The 20,875-nt window shown below is 35.6% G+C and overlaps 1 protein-coding gene across 1 annotated transcript in view; it reads right to left on the reverse strand.

The window, feature by feature from the left end:
- Positions 1–253: 253 nt before the first annotated feature.
- LOC105221892 (knirps-related protein) overlaps positions 254–20,875 on the reverse strand; it is a 71,999-nt gene continuing 51,377 nt past the window's right edge. Inside the window, exons 2-3 of the mRNA XM_049457578.1 lie at positions 11,368–11,445; positions 254–2,688 (exon numbers count right to left, since the gene is read on the reverse strand). Of these exons, the coding sequence (XP_049313535.1) occupies positions 427–2,688; positions 11,368–11,445 (2,340 nt within the window). The 3' untranslated portion in view covers positions 254–426. The remainder of the gene's footprint in view (positions 2,689–11,367; positions 11,446–20,875) is intronic.

The raw sequence follows: 20,875 nt of genomic DNA on the forward strand, positions 1-20,875 counted from the left end.
AAATAAATAAACCAGTGTGATGGATGAAATCATTAAAAGGATAATTTTTAAAAGATCGCATGATCATCTGTTAAGAGATTTCATTTAGTTGTTATTTAAAGTAAGTATCTTTTAGGGGAGGAAAAAATAAAATGAATTTCAAAACTTCGAAAGTAATCAGCTATTTTGGGTTAATAGCCTTAATAAGAAAAATTATTCAAAATTTCAAAACTTTGCTGCCTGTGAATCAGTGACCTTTAGAAAACTTGTCAAAAATGAAATATCTACAGGTAGGTATAATAGTAAAGTTAAATGTCCAGGCAAACTAAATAGTGGCCTCAACAAAATTTTTGAAAATTTTTATAAACAAATATACTTTATAAAAATGATCTACAAAAACAAGAAACTAAAATATTTAAACTAATATTTTCACTCCATAAAGAAAGTCTAAACCTTAGTGGTCAAATCCAATGGTGTAGTTGTTGTTGCTTTAGACGCCGTGCCGACAAAATCGTCTACACCTGTTTTTATATTGGCGACGCACTCCAACGCCGTGGCCGCAGCGCTCAATTTCAAACGCTTGGCGCTCAGCACATCACCTTCTGACGGCTTGCTGCTAACGGGCTGTAACTTACGCTTCACGGTGTCCAACTGCAGAACGCTTTCATCGCTATCGCTTGAGTTGATAAGCTGCGTTGAATTGTTGTTGCTGTTATTACTGTTGTTGTTGCTGTTATTACTGTTGTTTTTGCTGTTATTACTTTTGTTGCCGTTATTATTATTGTTAGCGCTATTGTTGTCATTATTATTGTTGTTTTTGTTGTTGTCACATAACTTTAGCGGCCTTGTGTCAATTGGTTTATCCGAGTCATCAATCTCCACCTGGAGTAATGGTTCCACCGCGCACTCCGCAAGCGGCTTGAAACTTTGCATTTGCTTTTCGGCGTCTTTACTGTGTTGTCGACACTTCGTCTGTTCTTCCTGCTCACCTACACACTCGATTTCGTTGTCGCTGTCGGTTGCTTGCACAGAGCCAGTGGAGCTGCATTTGCTACTAAGCGAGCTGCTTGCCACTGAACTGCATGTTTTCATGCTCAAATCAATTGGGTTGTCCTGTTGATGTGACGACTTTGCCGCAGTGGGGGAGACGGTCGGTAGCGTCGCCACAGCTGGCGTTGGTGTAGTGGCGGGCGTGGTGTTGTTGTTGTTAGTATTGTTTATATTAGTCGCAGTGGTACTATTATCCGCGCCGCTGTTGAGTGTGCGATTATTCACAGGCGAATGCGGCGGCGTCATTGACACGACCAGTTCCTCCTCGTCATCTTCATCATTATCGCACTGCGCCTTGGCCCGTTCGTCAGTATCACCACCGTTGCCTATAAGCGCATGCGCATCATTAGCAGCAGTTGTGGAACGCCGCGTAATATCATTCCGCTCCTCACATTCCTCGTCTTCGTCGTTGCTTTGCCGACTACGTAAACGCTCGCGGCCGCTCTCTGAATTCGGCGTCACTAGAGCGGAGATGGAGTAATCGTGTTTCGGATGTTCGGGCAATTTCGTTGTTGTTGGCGGCGGACTATTGCGCTGCGACTTGAGCACAGCGTCTAAATAGAAACGCTTCGTGAGCTCCTCTGCCGCCTTGCTGCCGTTGGGTATATGATTGTTGTTGAGCGCGTCACCACACTTCGAACTTTGCGTTACGCGCTCCGCATCCTTACAAGCATCCAACTTATTACTGTATGGCGCAGTGGTAGCCGTTGTCAATGGTGAGCTGGGCGCTTGCATCGCGGGTGGTAAACGATTTTGCGTAACATTATTTGAATTGAATAATTGATGCACAGCGGCAGCAGCCGCGGCGGCCTGTTGTTGTTGTTGTTCCGCTGAAGTTTTGAGCAGCCCTTGATGATGTGAGTACAAGGCTGGATGATAGCCAGGAAAGAGCAAGTGTGACGGCGGTAGGAAGGCAGGTGGTGGCATGACTGGCAACGAACCGAGTCCGGGGAACGGCAGCGGCAGGAAATGTGGCAAGTCTTTGCGTAGTTGCGGTGGTGGCGGCGCTGTCGCAGACGCACCGCCCGCTTCTGGAGCATGTTTAGCGCTTAAGTGTAGCAACGCATTGGCGCCAGCGCTACCACGCGTACTCATTTCTAATGAGTTGTCTGAATTGTGCGAATCTGGTGAGCTGACGGCTGGTGATGCTGTGGCTGGATGTTTGGCTGCAGCTGCTGCCGCAGCGTATTCTTCGAGTCCCAACATAAGCAATTCCTCCTTTGTGCGTGGCGGATAGAGTCCCGGGTAGGCACCTGCATGACCCAGCATGCCAAGTGCGGCAGCTGCTGCAGCGCTGCTGGGCGGTCCATGTGGTGACAAGCCGTGCGGCACTGGTGGTTTCTGCCCCGGCATAAGTGGTGGTCCACCATGTTGTGCCGCTGCGTGGGCGGCTGCCACCGCTGCCTGCTGCTGATTATTATGATGTGCTGCCATTGCTGCCGCTGCTTGCTGCTGTTGCTCTTGTAGAAGACAATGTATCTTGAACCAGTTCGAACGTCGGCCATAACGTGAACCACTCTTGGACATACCCACAAGCAGGCATTTGCGTAGGCGGCAAGCTTTGCAGGCGGTGCGATTCTTCTTATTGATTATGCATTCACCGTTATTCTTGCAATCGCTGATGGAGGAGAGATTGTTGTAAGAGCGGCCGAAGAAGGACTGCAAATATAAATAAGAAAGTTATGAGTGATTAATTGACGAGGTTGAAGAAAAACACTATCGAAATTTTACGCAATTTTCTTCAGTGGCTACTATGCTTATAATATTTAAATAATAGAACAAAAGTGAATGATTGTTGCTCATTTAGGAACTATAATAAAATAAATTTGGTATAAGATTACTCGATATTCGTAATGATAGATTATTCGTGATGATAGATGAATATTTATTGCTAACAAAGACAGTTGATATTGAAGCAGTGTCCTTAAGGTAAAAACACCGTTAACAAACTATGCCAATAATAATCGATAACACTAACAATATACGGATAACAAATATATCGATATAAGTAGCGATAAATAATAAGAGTGTTTGATAAAAAAATATATTCGATATCAATTATCGATAATGATAAGCAATATTAGTTTTAGTCGGCATAAATATTCAACAATACTCATAGTAATCGAAATTTCGAAAATTTTGTCGGTTAATAATGAGCAACGGCGTTTTCGAGCATTACTTATTGTTGGTATTGTAGTAGAACTGTTTCCCAAACATCTTTGAATACGTTAAAATGAAAAATCATTGGTCCTTAGAATCGACTTTAGTGGTGCATCTTATCGAAATCGCCTAATTTTTAGCAATCGATAACTATTATAAATTTAGTTATTATAAACTGAATAAATGTGTATCGATAAAAATTTTTGATGATTTTCTTAAAGATAATGATAAAAACGATAACCGATAATAATCGAAAATTATCGATAAAACCATGACCGATATTTTATCGATAATTATCGATAATTATCGATAAAAGCAAAATATCTTAAGCAAATTGGTCTTTGTATTTGTAGAATTTTTCTTAAGATTTTTGAAGAATTTTTAAGCACATAATTTTTATGTAGAGATTTTTTTGTCGGAAATAAGTGGAGCAAATATTTGAAGTATCCGATGTTATTCCAATCAACTAGAAATAAGTCATATTGCCACTTTGAAGGAATGAGAACCCATTGGAGATGGTAAATATTTACTAGATCAAAAGTTTGCATCTTAGAATAACTTTAGATCAGCTAAAGTATGGTATATCCATTGGTTAAAACAAACAAGATAAATTCAAAATATTCGTACACGTGTTCTTTACTGCTTTGTGAAATATAATTAGCATCATTTTTAACCGATGGATGCACTGCTTCTACAGAAACGAAGTAACTTCCAAGAATTGATGTATGAATGCCTACGAAATATACTCTTAAACTACTCTGGTCCCAGGTTTGTATATAGATTTTGCAAAATTATACTTAGTTAAATATTTATTCAACAGAACTTATTTAACAAAAATTATCAAGTTTATTGTGATCAGAAAATCAGTATTATGTCTGTAGCCGTCATCAAAAAAATATTTAAAACTTTTCGAATAAAAGTAAAGGCCTTGAGCACCAAATTTCATTTTCCTAACGTTACGATTTCTCACATAAACAAATAATTAAAAAAAAGCATTACAATCATTAAAAATGAACTTGTTAGCACACCTTGCTCCAAAAACTTGCCCTTTTCTGTAATTCTGGCGCTCACTCTGCACAAAACTAATTAATGCCGAAGCAGCGCCATTGTTCTTGTTCTTCTGCTAGATTGCGCTGTTATTTGTGTTGCTGTTACGGTTTCTAATTTCCAATTCGTTTGCAGCCTTACTCGCTTTATTGGAGCGCACTAATCTTCTTCACACCTTCCAAATTGACAGCCACGACATTGTCAGCTGTCGCGAAGTGCCGTTGCTGCAGTGTGAATGTCAAAGTGTGCCAACTCGGGCACAAACCAAAACAAATACGCCAAATAAGCGAGAAACTATAATCGAATAGAAACACCAAACACACATACACACACAAACAAAAGCAAAAACTCATTAATTGCCAATTGAGGCTACAAAAGACAAAAAAAGAGCTCCGCTTACAAATAAAAACTAATAAAATGTTGAATGCAAGACAAGCAAATACCGTTTGCCGTTGCATCTTCAACGAAATCATGCCGCACAACATCACTCATACGCCACCTGCACCCACTGCTGGCGCTGTGACGTGCCGCGTTCACTCAATGCCACACGCCTCACACACTCGTCTCTTTGCTAGTTTTGTATGTACATATGTGTGTGTGTATTTACTTGGCATCTATGCTTGGTGTTTCGTTGAATTACTTGTAAATACTGACGTAATTGTGGCGCACTGCTTGTCTTTGAGTGCCGTCGTTCTTGATTTTGCTCTTTTCTTGTAATTTTAGCAAGCGATTGCTACATACCTAGCTTTGTTGTGCATTGTTGTTGACTTTGTTGGGGCATTTACGAAACTAAAAGAGCGCATTTCCGACCTAGTAATCTTGATGCCCAATAAACCTTAAAAGCGTCGCTGGTGGTGCCGGCTGGTTGAATTTGACTGCGCCGATTTTTGATTTTTTGGTTTAAAGTTTTTATTTCCATTGATTTTATGTACTTTTTACGAAAGAATAAATTATTTGTAATTAAAATAATACTACTTTGTTATGGAGTTAATCAATTTGCATTTCGTATTTGGTTTCATGCTTGCAAGCAAAGTTATGCGCATCCAAAACTCGCCATGCGGTTGTTCCACAAATCAAATATAGTTAGGATATGGCAGCCAAGCAGGTCAAAAATTTAGTAAGAAGAGATCACTGTTTACGTTTAGGTGGCTCATAAATAGAGATGAGCTGAATATTCATAAAAAGTTCTATTACTAGAGGCAGTACTGTAAATCTTTCTGCCGAACTTTCAATCATATCTTTCAGCATATCTTTTTATCGTTCTCATCGAGGCCGCTTTATTTGCGTAAAATTATTTTTTTTAGAAAATCAAAGTTTATTATTTGTAACATAAAAGGGCTGTGAGATAAGTGGAGTTCGCTTGATATACAAAGGAATTGTTAGTTTCATGCCTGGACTAATTGCACGCTGGGTATACATTTAGTGTGTATGGGTCAATTCTGGTTAAGCAGAAGTTTAACTTCCAACATTATTCGCAAAGAAATTGCACAAGGATCACTATAAATTACGCGTGGCAACTCCCGCTATTCGTCTTGGATAGGTGGTCGTTTGAGTCCAAGTAGGCCATTGAGAAGGTGTTGATGGATCCACTGTGAATGGCGGTTGCTGCGTCTGAAGTCTGGTTTGAAGCTACTTTGTCTGCGTTTCACTACATTCAGGCGACCTTATCAGCCGATTACCTTATACAATGTCAGTAATGTTTTTTTGTTCTTACTCCAAAAGCTGTCGAGATGTCGATTAGGGACTTGAGGATTTTGTTACTGTAATATGAGAGTAATCGCGCTGGCTAAGGAGAGAAGGAGCACAAATTTTTTAATATAACATTAAAAGTTGTACGGCTGTTGACAGTCAGAATAGTTGCAATTAGTAAATATAGTTGTGTGGATTTAGTCGGGGGGGTTGGAAGTGTAAAGCTCATTGCAGACAAGAAGAGAGAAAGATGGGATAGAATGCTGTTTACTTTCCAACACATGTCGTCGCGTCCATTGCCTCATTTCAATATCGTACAATCATCTGCGTATGAGGTAATGGAAATTCCCTCAGTTGATTGAGTGAGTTTCAAAATATGGAAGTTAAATCCTCTGTTTAATTGTTATAAACTTAGAGTTTTGTTCTTGGAACAGTACGGAACATTTCCGATTAAGAACAGTTTTCTCACTGTATGCTTTTTGATTTAGACCACGAATTATCTGAACGCTTATGACGATGAATATTCTGCACGTTCCAAAAACTATGTTGATGTTCTGCTAGACACTCTTGAGCGTACGTTGGGAGTAACAAGACCTCAAATGTTTTCTCTTCTGGGGAAAGGAGAAATTTTGGAGAAAAGACTTCCCTTTGTTGGTATGTTTCACTTGCAGGCTCACTCTTTTCATGCTTTTCTGCGATCCTACATTTTTGCCATATCGACCTGAAATATTTTGCACGGAGAAAGCTCCTCATGTGCGGTCTTAATAAATATTTTTGAATGTGGTAACTTTGGTAACTGGATCCTCATATTTTTGTGGTAATTAAGAAAATTATTGTTGGATTTAACATTGAAATACTTATGAAAAGTACGTCATGGAGTAATTTACAATTTTTTCTTTGCTTCAGCTACTCATTAGACCGGAATCATGCCAGCAGTTGGGACACTTTTTTTTTGGGCACCTCCGAAGACAGCCTATAACTCCGTTATTTTTCAACATTTTTATAAAAAAAAATTTTTTTAATGTAACTGAAAATATACCTTATTATGCTCAAAGAAGTTTGAAATATTCAATAGGGTACTTTCTCTTAAAAAAATTCACGAAAACTGGTATAGTCCTTTAAGTTAATTGAAGCCATTGAACGCTACGCGCATTGAAATCTATTCCGGAAACTGACTTACATAACTGTTTCGAGGATTAGAGAAACCGTTGGCCAAGGGTTTTATTATAAGGGACACGTCTTAGGTTTTGAAGAATAAAGTGAGAGCTTTAAAATTATGAGCAAAGTCTTACTATTTTTTTTCTCCTTGTAGTATGTACAGCACTGATTGCTGCCAGTCAACTCCAGCGAACCAACTTTGTACCTCAGTTTAGTTGACTTCACCTGCAATCAGGTGGATACTATGAGTATAACTGCTAAATGCATTTGAGTGCATTTTGTTGTTATATCTTTGCTTGCTTCTTCAAATTTTCTGTACTTTTTATTTCTGTCCACTATTTATAGCCATTCAATAATTGTTGTTTTTGCTTTTCGTATAATAATTAAGCAGCCCCAACCAAGTTGCCACAGCTTTGCTGGCTTTTGCCATTTGCGCTTTGTTGCATTGAATTAAATTGTCTGTTTGCTTAGTTGTCACGGAAAAAATAAAGCGGAATATTGTAAATAAAAACAACAACATAACGTTATATTGCTGTTTGCAATGAAAATAATAACAACAAAAACAATCAAAGACCGCGGCACGTTGCTTTTTGCGGCAATGGTTAATGTTGTAGGTGGCAACTGCGCTGCAGTTACTTGCTTTGTATGTATATACAGGTGAGTAAGTTGCCACAAAGCTATACCTCGTGCTTGCCGCTTGTGCCGTGCAAAGGTCGAGCTTTGCTTCGTCGTATGAATCACTGCCAAGTGGGTGTTTAATTTTTGGTTATTAATTTTTGATGGTTGAGAGCATATCGGAGTGGAAGCGTTATTACAAAACGCTTTTTGTTTGGCTGCAGTAAAAATATTTTAGGGAAAAACATTTTTGACACACAGTAGAAGACATCGGGGATCTTATGAAATAGTATGTATAAAGTTATCAGCCCTCAGTTTTTAAGATATCGCTCTGAAATTTTGACATATCTTTTTCTTCCTAAGATGCAAATTATTTCTCGGCATCGTCGATCTCATACTAAGTACTTATAATACTCGTATAGCTGCAATATTAACCAAGCGATTAGAAGCAAGTCTTTAGATGAAAAAAAGTTTTATCTGTCAAAGTATCTTCATGGAATTGGCATGCGTTATTATTTAAAGCAACGCTATAATATCTTGAAATATTGCGTGGATCGAACTATTATATCAAAAGGTTGTCATACAAGCTGATCGGAATCAAAATCGGTTCGAAAAAGGATAAATAAATTTTGATACGTTTTTAAGCTTGAAGCAAAATATTTATGAAGCTTCAGTGTTAAAGTAGTAGTAGTTAAAGCGTTTTTCAGTTTTTGATTTTGTCAATATTTTATCAATATTGAATTTTCGTTATAAAGTTGAACGATTTGCGAACGTTGTTCACGACTTGACACGACTCACGCATGATCTGTTGCAAAAAACACCATTGCTTGGATCACCCATTTTATCACATTTCACTTCTTTTCGTAATTACCTCTTGTGTATTTTCTATTGTTCTAAGCAACTGGTTTTTACGATTTCTCCCTTCCAACCCTTTATTTTCCCGTCTAATCTCATTAGTTCCTGATACCTAAGGACTGCTTGCTTTTATTTATAATTACACCTTTATTATCATTTGAGATTTGTGATAGCATTAAAAAGAGCGCAGAGAGAATGAGAAATTTCGCTCATTAGCAGTAAATAAAATACCGTTAGAATGGCTTATATCCATATGACAAATCAGTATGTACACACAAATTATTATACCACTCATTTATGGCTTTAAGTAGCAATAAAAGGCTCTGTTTGGTTTCACTTCATTTATTTAAAGTTTACTTTCACACATACAAATGCATTTTACTAAGGCTTGCACGAAGTTTACTTAACTCTTCATGTTTTATTTGTCATATTTAACTCACAAAGTATAAAAAAAAAACGCAAAAAGAACGTTTAGAGCGGCTCAAGCAGGGCAAAATGAAGGCATAATAAGACATAACCTTCTAAATTAAAGAAGAAGTGGTTACAGAATTATTAAATTTTGTGGACTGGGACGTTAACTGCTAATTTCAAGCAATGTCTCACATGCCCTGTTACACTTAATACTGCTTTCATGTTGTAACATGCTAGATTTTTTATGAATCACTAAAAACTAGTCTACAAACAGTCTTGGTTTTTGTTACTAATTTCACGATTTTTCATTTTCATCACTAAATAAAGCGTTCGATCATATGAAATCACACAGTTCGAGCCTAAAACCGCCAATTCAGCGACTTGTGTAGGCCGCCAACTTAATGAGCACCCAACGATATGCTTCATTTAATTTCATTTAGTGGAACACAATAAATAAACTAACGGTGTACTTAATTACAATTGTCGATTTCCATAAGGTAAAGCAATATTTTTGATGCTTGAACGCGTATCGCCTGTTTCGTTTTGCAAACCAAGTTCGTGGCTTAAGTCTTTTGTACGTAGAACAAATGTGAGGCCGCTGGAAGTGCCGGCATTATGCAATAGAGAAGCAAGAAATCAAGAATAAACAGAGCTGAACTGGCAGCAAAAAAAATTCTTACGCTGCAGCAGTGCAGCAAGTCAATGTTAATGTAAGCAAAACCAAAAAATTAAAAAAAAAATTTTAAAGTAAAGAAAAAACTTTAAAACAAAAAGCAAATCGACCTAAAAAATTTGAAATAAATAAAAATCCAAAATCGAAATAAATAAAATTAAAGAAATATCGAAGTAAAAATATCTAAAAAACATAAGAATTGAAGAAATTAAAAAAAATTAGTCTGAAAGAAAATCAGCTGCACTGAACTTGCTTTAGACGTAGAAGAAAACTTAAGCGAAAACTTAGCAAAAAAACCAACAAAAATCGCGCAAAAATTGAAGCAAAAAAAGACACTAAGCGAAATAAAGAAACAAACAGCAAAACGGCGAACTGCAAGCAGCACAATGTGTCTACATAATGAGCGCCATATCAGCAATAACAACAAACACAGCTTTAATTGTTGTATTGTAAGCAATATACAAAGCCACAAACACATACATTGATACTAGTATTTATACGTGTATACACCTGCATATGCGCATAACATTAGCTAATGATGAAGATGAGTTGAAGGTCGTTCGCAAGTCGCATTAACTAGTTGCAAACAACAACAACAATTGCAAGTATAGCATAGTGCACTGCTTGTAAATAACAACGCTGCACGAACTCTGCCAGTGCACTTCACTACAAGCACACACCCAGACACACATGTGTGCACTCAAATGTGTGCTTATAATGTTGTTGTTATATAATTGAGTAAACGAGATTTTTTTTTTACAATTTCAAGCGAGTAATGAGGAAAAGTTTTAGAATAGCAATTGTATGAGCAGCAGTTATTGTGCCAAACGACTATCGCTTTAGATTTATTGAATTACTTGTTGAAGGGGGGGTCATACGTGGTGGCATTTATTAATTTTAAGAGCCCTACACTTGTATCTGAGGCATTACGAAGGAAATAAATGTGTCGACAGATAGTAGTACCGAAGTGTATTGAATGCGATGACTGAGCAAAGAAGAAGAAATTTGCTGGCATGTATACCGCTGATGTGGTTATGACCGAGTTAACAACAGTTGCAATGTTATCAGTCAATAATTGGAGGCTAGAAAGGTATTACTAAAACTTAACAGTTTTCAATTTACATGCTAACTCTGTTGGTGAAAAATAGAAAGTAATTAATAGAACTATTTATTTCAATATTTAAAGAAGACAGCTTTCCGAAAGCAGATATATTAAGTATTAGTAAGGACACACACACCAAAAAGCCTTTGAGGAAAAATAGAATAAATATTTTTTGAATTACGCGCTAACTCTGATGGTGCTAACAAAAGGTGCTCCACTATATTTGTGAGTCCAACCTTCTGCGTGGATTAAATATGAATGCAGCTCTCTTTTGCTTATATTGGAGCATTACTTGTTCATTCATCGACAAGTGATCCTACTGATCGGCGTGTCCTGTTATCGTTAGAAGTTAACAATTTTCCGAATTATGGCTAGCAAAAAAGTACCAAATAATGTGTAAAATCTAACTTTTTGTTTTATTTTTTTTTTCGTACTACCGAGCTGCCTTTAAGTAATCAATATTTTTTAGAAATTTTGAAGAACATACAGCAGTGTATATAAAAATTTTAAAATAAAAAAAATTTAATAATATATTTTTAATGTATAAAACTGTGAAATAAAATATATATGTGTAACCAAAACATAATATTATATAATACCATTTATAATAACAAATGGTTGAACTCACCTTACAACCTTCGCAAGTAAAGGCGCCAAAATGAAAACCCGCTGCCGGCTCTCCACAGACCTTGCAAGTCTGATTCATCTGTAAAATAACAAATCAAATAAGAAATTAAAATTAACTATTTATATTCAGCGAAAATACACTATACAAATTTGTGAACTTAATATAATTTTTAGACTAAGAATGACCATGTTAGATATTAAAGAAGAAGAAATTGCGCGTTTGTTAATAACATTATGAAAAAAATTTAAAAATTAGTGCAGTGACTTAAATATATAAAATTGAATAAATTTTTGTTATAATAATTTTGTATACTCTGAATATCGAATAAGCGAAATCAGTAAGAAATATTAGAGTTTTTGTCAGAAAATAAATTTTTGTTGTGGAAATAACACCTTAGTTTTCAATATAGGAATATATCCATGCTTTATGAATTTCTAAATAAATTAAAAATTTCTACTTGTCATTATTTATTCCACATATCATCCTGAGTTTTACAACTTTTAAAGCTTGACTTGCTATATTTCTGCATAAAAGAAAAACATGAAAAATATTGCCAAGTTCGTTGCTAAAGTCTTTGGCGTTTGGCTGTGACAAGCGTGCGTTAAACTTACTATACAAGTAAGTAAGTAAGCTACAAAAAAGAATTGGCTTTAGTAAATAATTAGGTATATATTATATAATTATTAAAAAAATATTGAAATTATAAAACTTTTTTGTCAAGAATATAAGGAAAAATATAACTAAAAATAACCCGATTTTTAAGCATTAATGAATAACAAAGATTAGCACATCTGCAGAAGCGCTCAATTTGAAATATTTAGCTTATCATATTAAGCTTTTCTTGCTTAAGATGAAAAAAATTTGTTAGTTTTCGACTTTCGAAAAAAAATTATTCAATATGGTCTGCGAAAAAATGTTATAGTCAATTAAAAAATCCTAGTTAAAATTAAGAAAAGAAAAGAAAAGAAACCCGTTCCAGAAGCAATAAAACTAAAACTTAGCTCCAGAAATAAGCCTCTCAAAACTCAGCACTTAAACCTTTTAATAAAGCAATAAATTGCACACCAACAAATAAGAGTAAAGCAGAAATCATATTTCAATTAAAAGCAACAAATGCTAAGCAAATCGCGATTGAAATCTGAACGTGCTGCAAACTGAGGCGAAACGCGAAAATTCACACGCATGTTCGTGGGCCATAATGGAGTGCGTCGCTGGCATTTTGTTGCTGCCAGCTATCTTTTTCTGCGCTCCATTTGTGTTGTAAAACCACATTGCTGTTTTTGTTGTAGTGATTGCACATGCGCAATAACGCATGTTCGGCGCAAGAGTCATAATCGCAAGTGAGCGGCCGTGCTGCCAGCCACCTTCGGAGCAGAGCTGCTGGTGCAATACATATCATAAAATTCATATCAAATGCTTGGCGCGCACACGGCAACAGTTGAATGCAAAGACAAAAAAAAAAAAAGTTAACTAAAGCAAGAGGCTGCGCCTGCGCAGCACTCGAATGTAGATGGAGTCAACTGATGAAATCTCGAAAGTTACATATGAAAAATTGCCCCTGAAGCGGCGCTGAATAGATTAGAAGTGCACAGCTTATAGAACAGCGCAGCGACAACATTTATTGCCAGCGTATATACGTAGAAATATATGTATATCTGTGTAAATGTTTATGGCCAAGTAAGTGGCAAACGCTGTTTGCACGTTTATGAAGCAGCAAAATAATTTGTCTTTTATTTTTATTTGCTTGCACTCTAGTTCAATTGCAATCATCATGCAATGAGTTACTTTCTCATTCGCATGCGCCGATGCGCCAACCAGAGCATTTACATTCGCCACTCACCTTTGAATCTGGCGAGTCAGCATGGAAATCTTCATTGCATGTTCACTTTTACATTTGTTACTTGCTTTATTTTATTCAATTTTATTTTATGTTGCTTTTTATGTGTCAGGTATTTGTATTTGTATCAATAAAATTATTGTTATTTTTGAGTTTTTGTTTTTGTTGTTGCTCTGTGTTTTGTGTATGTTCACATTGAATTTATTGCAATGCAAATATTTATCAACAAATTGCAATCGGACAAGGCCAAGGACTCGTGTTACGTCGCTGCTGCGGCCGAGGCTCTTGCTGCTGGTGCTTATGCCATAGTGATGGGAAATAAAGTTGGCTTTGAGCTGCGCACAGTGGTATAAAATTAGTGAGTTTAGGTTAATATCAGGCAAATAAATATATTATTTGCTTCTAAAAACAATAAAGCATCGTATGCTAGTAGTTCAACTAAAATTCTGATTATTCGAAGTAAGCTTTCATATATTTATGTATAAGTAAGCAAACTGATGTGGCATGACTTGAATATTCTCAAATTGTTACTAATATTTTATATTATTTTTGTATCAAATTATTAATTTAACATTTTTTCCGGTTTGCTGCATTTGGTCTTGTAGATAGAAATATTTTTTATAGTCATCTGTTCTAAAGATGAATCACCATTCTGTTAACCCACCATTGCTCTCAAAGTTTAGTTAGTGTCCCTCCTGGCTTATAAATTCAATCCATAGGAGCTCTACGTAAAGCTAAAGAAAGACACCCATGCTAATTTTATGCTTAAATGATCCTCTTTATTCATATCAAATCCTGGTTTTTAATTTTTATTCGAAATAATTAATTCTTATTTTTTTATTATTTTTTATTTATTTAAGACTGAAAAACAACAAAAATATATATATTTACGCGTTTGTGAATCAAATGTTAATAAACGATGAAAGCCTTATAAATTTTTTAAGAAGTTAAACATTTTTTGCCCTCATTTTGTTGCTGGTTTTGTAGCCATAAGCTTTAGAAAGAGGGGAAATGTAATCGGTGATTTGGGGCAGGCAGATCAACAAGAATACAAAAAATTTTTAGAGCAAAGCACAAGAGAAACAATGGAACTTTTCTTGTGCACTTGTCCCGCATGGGCAAGACTACGCCATAAGCATCAGGGGAACACACTGGAATAGGTCTGTTAAAATTCATGTCAAGTGCAGGCTACTTCTGATGGACCCAGCAACTGAACCCCATTTGATGTGGCAAAAAACCAAAATTGGTCTATGCGTGGCTTATTGGTCTACCAGATTAACCTAACTTAGCCTAACGTGCAATATAAGAAAGACCCATTTTGCAGGATTTATCACCGAAATATATAGCTGCAAGCAGATAGGCTGAGCAATAGCCAATAAGTGGTTAGGTTAAAATTTGACAAGAAAATTTGTAGGAGAAAAAGCCACAGAAAAGTCGGCAGGCTCTACGAAATCTTTCAAACAAAATCGGGTCATCGCTTTTAAAGTGAATGCATAAGAGAAATTAGTTTTAAATTCAAGTTCTTCGACTCAAATCTGTAGCAAGATTTTGATACAAGATCAGTATGAATTATTGCATGAAGCCCATTGCCATCATATTTCTTTTATATTTAGTTAATAAAGTTGCTGAGGATATTTAATGCATCTGTCCATTAAGTCTTAAGTCGGACTTTGTTTGCTTCATTGGCATGTAGAACACCATATTATTGTTCTGGCGATAATATTCTTCACATTACTATAAGGAGTGTTGTCGTATTAATAGCGCTGGATCGAATATATGCCGGACTTCTTTACAATTATATAGAATGTTTTTATGATGGAAACATAGCTTTAATTCTAAATACATAGTGCTCTTACATACCTTCTGTTAAACCCTTAGCATTATTATGAAACAGTTGGCATATATGTTAGCACTACCTTCTGAATACTTTTTCATGAAAAACAGGAAATGAATTTTCAGACTAAAATCAAAGAAATGACACAAATTGGTTCACTTTCAAGAACAGTTTTTAGCCACCACTGTAATTTTGAAAGGATTGGGTAATAAAGACTTTCTTAAAGTCATTAGCAATAAGTTTAGCTCTTCAAACCAGGACTATCAATAAAAGTATAGCCTGCAACAGAGTATAATCAATTCGATTCAGAGGAAAAAAATTAAAATTATTCAATTCGTACGACAGCCAGTTTTAGGGTAACAGTATTAAGCAGGATTTAGCAGGCCGTTATTTCAACGATAAATAAAAATAAGTTATTTTTTCAATAAAAAAAATTTATTAATTAAAAAAATTATTTTATCTAATTTTTTGAGAAGTACACCTTGGTTTCTTCTGGTTAGTCCTCTTTAAATAGTAGATTAAAAAGCTTTATTAAATGAACTTATTGTCGTGAAATTTCGATTTGATTGGAAAAAATATTTTTTTCTTTTTTATTTTATTTTTTACAGAAAAATATTTTTTCTCACACCAATACAATATTCTTTCATAAAATCTTGAGGAAAAGCTCGATAGAAAAAAGCACACTGTCGTTAGATCAAAAAATATTTTTAATTTTTTTCCAACTTTGTTAATTTTGCGCGAAACATTTAAATAGAGCAGTGCAAAAAACAACAATGCTTGACAACAAAAACAACATTGACAACAAATAAGATAGCAAAGACAGCCCTTGTAGACATTTCTAACAACGAGCGTGCGAATTTCCATATTTATTTACTTAACCGCGGGCTGTTTAACGATGTTCTCTTTGCAATTGCTTTTGTTTCTCTTTATGTTGCAACATTTATTTGTCAATGCAAATTTTGCTGTACCTTGTGACCTGCTTGAACGAATACAAACTAAAAACCTAACACTTTTGTTTGTCGTTTACGTGTTGCCACCTCTTCCCTTTGCTTTTTTACATTTTACATTTGTTGCTTGTAGTAGACTTTCGCCACAAATTTTATTTATGGCATCAAGATGATTTTTCAATGAACTGAACTGCACACAAAAAGAGAGTGTGTAAAAATTGAGTAAATGAAAATTGAAGTTAGCGCATGGCTGCAGTTTGTGTTGGCAACACGAAAGAAATTTTTAATTTGAATATTTATGAGCTTACAAAATGTTGCATGTCGCATGTTGCATGCCACAAGAGTAACAATGGCAGCGTAGCCACTGCGCACATTGTTACGATTTATTAGCGCTGATTTGTCGCTACAAAATTTATTGGCACGCTGCCGTGTTGTTGACAACTATGAGTACAACGCTGTGACAATAATCGCTACATACAAATATATATGTATATGTTTGTTCTCTGTGTACTCGTATGAGTGTGTATGCTAGTAGAAGCGAAGCGGTTCCTGTTTTTAGGGATTTTATACAAATAAATACATTTTTAAGTTAATGAAAAAATTAAAATTAAGCGATTAAACTAAAATAAATCTCAGAAAAAATATTAAATAGCAAAAATTAAAATTTACATACTGTCAAGTAAGAGCGTGGTCAGGACAATTTATAAAAAAAAATTACTTTATGAAACTTTCATATTTATATATACATTGCACACATTACAAACAATGATGCAATTTGGTCAATAAAATGTCCAGTCACCAACGGCATCAATAATTGCCTGGCATTTCCAAGGCATGCTTTCTACTGATTTGACGCGTATTCTAGTGGCAAGGATCTCCAGATCCGACGAATTTCGTAAGACAACTGCTTCAAAGTGTATGTGCATCTTCCACGAAGCTTCTGTTTAATATGTATATGCCTACACATTTTCAATAGGGTTTGCATCGGGCGACAGTGACGGCCAATCCAATGTAACGCTGCCAGATGAGTTTTCCACTGAGTACAGAGCTTGCAGCGGTGTTTGGGATCGTTGTCCTCCTGCATAATCCAATCTTAATTTTTTCTGATAAGCCAACGTTTGGCAGATGGCAGTAAAGCCTTTAGTAGATTTTTATCATTTTCTCGGCATTTAGGTTGTCAGTAAAGAGGTACAAAGTGCCGAATCCCTGCTTTGAGAAGCAGCCCCAAAGATGCACCTTTATTCCATGTTTTACGGTCCGCTGAACAAGCCTATTGGTGGAAGTTGACCAGGCTCGCGTGAGGACAGAACGTGCCATATAGAACATTCATCAGTAAAAATGACATTTTCAAAATCTCTATCAATATTCTCATGCGCCCAAGCGAGTCGCTTTGTCACAAGTTTTTCAGTCAACAGAGGCTTCTTCATTGTGTTGCGCCATTTCAGATCATGAGTATGAAGAAGGGTTCGGATAGTTTCGTAGGATATATCTAAACCTTTTGCCATTAATTTTGCTTGTCCTTGCCGCAGTGTTAAAGCAGGATTCCGCGAAAACAGATTCACTATTCTTTTTTCATCTTTTTTGTTCACTTTTCCTATCGAACCACGTTCTGGTAAATCATCGACATTTTTAGCCACTTTATATCGCTGTATCCACTTCTGTACAAATGCCTTCGACTTTCTCATATATTTAGCAGCCGCTGATTGCGACATTTTGGGACCTTTCGGGTGGATGCAAAGGAACACAGCTTCGTAGCGCGACGCGTACTTAGCACTTAAGACATTTAACGTGATTCTCTTTCAAATGATCAACGACAACTGAACCTTTGTTGACAATGCATCAAGGACAAAGCTTCCCTCTATCGGCTCGCGAAGGAATTAGAGCGAAATCTTGCATTAAATGTCGGTAAAGTCGACCACGCTCTTACTTGACAGACTGTATATTTAATAACCATATTAATTTGATGCTTTTCATCTCATATCTCTTTCCTAAATACAAAAATTACTTAAAGCTGTTTCGAAAGCTCTCCTTACTTAAATTTACTTAAAATAATTTCTTTAATAATTTTGAAAAAATATTTATATCTGATATTTGTTCTGAGTAATTATTATGTCCGCTCCAGCCACGCTGCTATTTATAACGAACGTAATTTATTTTAATTATTTTATTGTTTCTTTTGATAGCTGTCAGCTTAAGCTGCACGAGTAGTGGCAGCCACTTGCAGCTAATTTGCACAACAAGTACAGAACGGGTTGTGAAGTTTGCACAGAACAAAAAATATGCACATATTTATATAATAAAAGTGACGAGTGAACCTGAAAAGGTGCTTGCGTGCTCTGCCAAAACGGTTTAAGTGTATAAATTTGGCAACTCATCACAAACAGTGCAAGCAATTAAATGATGCGGTCGAGTAATGATGGGAAGAGATGGCGAAAAATGCATGAAAATATTCGAATAGAGTTTTTTAACAAAAAAAAAAAAAAAATTCAAAAATAGAGGGTCTGTGAGCGTATAAAGGCATTAAAAGAATGATGTTAAAGTATAATAAGCCAAAATAAAAATAAAAAAATCGAAATTCCGTTTCAACTAAAAAATGCTTAACTCCAAAGAGTATAACATTTTGAAAAACGTAAAATTTGAAGTTCACAATATCAAAAATTTTTAAAACGAAGTGTTTACTACTTATTTTAATATCATCTTTTGTAAAATATAAACTTAATAATTTGCACTTAAAAATCAGCTAAATTTGGCCAGTTGAGCTGAAATAAAATAACTTGCCAAATCACTTCTGCATGTATGTAGACTGACAACCCTTAAGCCAGATAGTACGTCATCAATGACAACACTTCCACAAAACAGCAACAGAACAACACCAGCAACAACATTGGCGAGCAGCGCTTGGTGGTAGCAAAGGTGGCAACGGTTGCTGCTTCCACTGAAGCAGCGCAGTTCTCACATTTCTGCCAGTCATTCAACACGTCCCGCTGTGGTGCAGCCAAACAGCTACCAAACGCAATCCACCACTATATGCCTCAAATAACTGGCAGCTTGATGCCTGCGATTTTTGCTCCTACAGCAGTCAGCAGCAGTTCAACCAGCTGCCCAGCACAAATCATGTAAAATTGAATTGAAATCACATAAATCAAAAGGTGGCAGCACAAATCGCTTATGAATCAACATAATTACTGTGAGATTTGAGATTAGATTTGTTTGTGATTTTTGATTGCTACACATTTGTGTGTGATTTAAGCACAATTGCTTTGTTTGTTAGCGTATTTATGTGACTGTGAGAGTGTTAGTGCATGCTTTAGCTGAGCAATATTTTTTGCGTGTAATTGTGAAACAAATCTAGTTTGAAATGCAATGTTAATTGAATGATTGGAAAAAATTCGTGGTAAAAATGAGTTTGTTGCGAATTTTTCGCGGAATTGGCAAAAAAAAAACATAAAAATTAAAAACGTAATTAAAGACGAAAAAACATAATTAAAGAAAAAAAGAACAAAAATTTTAATCGTTTATAGGATTGAAATTATGGAATTTTTTGTTTATACGTAGTGCTCTTATTTTAATTTACCATTTTTTAACGGAAGTAATGATCTTAAGGAAAGTGTAATGTATAAAAATAATTGTAGTATAGTGTACAGTTTTTCACCACAAACAGAAGGCTAGACAGAAAAACAGGAAAAAGGAGAGAGATTGAGAACTATGATGGTATATTAAAGTAATATAAGGGTATGCTGGCCCGCTTGTAATAGAGAAACATGCTAAGGACACATCGAGAGTAAGGAAAACTAATCATTTTCATTCTACTTTCGAAAGTCTTTGGTAGAAAAAATATGCCTCATACTATTGTCAGCAATCAGCCAAGAAGTAGACATATTTAAAGCTAACTTTGTAGAAATGAAAGCAATTCTTTCACAAATTAACTATAAGTACTTAGAAAATACTTATATATATGCCAATGCAATATTCTAATTAAAATTTCAATGAAGAACCTAAACTTTGAATTTCGTTCAATTAAAGTAATGAAGTGACTATTTTAAGTAATCGAAGAAAATTCTCAACACAGCCTTGCTTTTGATTTTTTTTTACCTTTGACATAATGCTCGGTCGATTGATCGTCTGTTTTTGTAGGCATAGATCCGATACTCATCACCAGTAATAATTCCATGGTACCCTGGTAGGCGGAAAACCTAGAAAGAAAAAGAAAGTCACAAACGTTACAGCGACGCTGATTTTCGAAAAAAAAATTGGTTATGTTGGTACAAAACGTCCTTTCACTTTTCTTAGACCCCAATGATTTTTCTAAATGCGTTTTGCCGATCCTTCCGATATTCCAACAATATCAGTAAGATCTTTGACTGTTAACCGTTGATCCTCAAGCACCAATTCTTTCATTTTGTGGACGTGTTGATTATCAGTTGATGTTCATGGCCATCCTGGATGTGGTTCGTCAAATTCTCGCCCCTCTTTGAATAATTTGGACCAATGAAAAATACTTGCTTGCGACAGGCCTTTTCTATATTCTGATTGTTTTGGCAACAGAAATTTGATTCCGTACACAAAAAGTAATGGAACTTCTTTGTTAATGATAATTGCCCTCATGGTAAAAACATTCAAATTCATATTATGTATTTTAGAAAGACCAGTGTTAATGTGACATTTGGCACAGAAATTACTGACAGTCATATCAGCCTAGAAAAAAATATTGCGAAGGAAGGGTTTTCGCTCAAACTTTAAATTAAAAAGTTTAACATATTTTGACTACAGTAAAAAAACTAAAAATCGTCAAGTCATGTACCTACACTATCAAAATGATTTGCTTTAGCACAACATCCTCATTCTTCATATATTCAGTGAGAGGAAAGCGAGGTTGCCTTTTAATATTCA

The sequence above is a fragment of the Bactrocera dorsalis genome, chromosome 5, assembly GCF_023373825.1.
Source record: "Bactrocera dorsalis isolate Fly_Bdor chromosome 5, ASM2337382v1, whole genome shotgun sequence".
In the NCBI taxonomy this organism is placed as follows: Eukaryota; Metazoa; Arthropoda; class Insecta; order Diptera; family Tephritidae; genus Bactrocera; species Bactrocera dorsalis.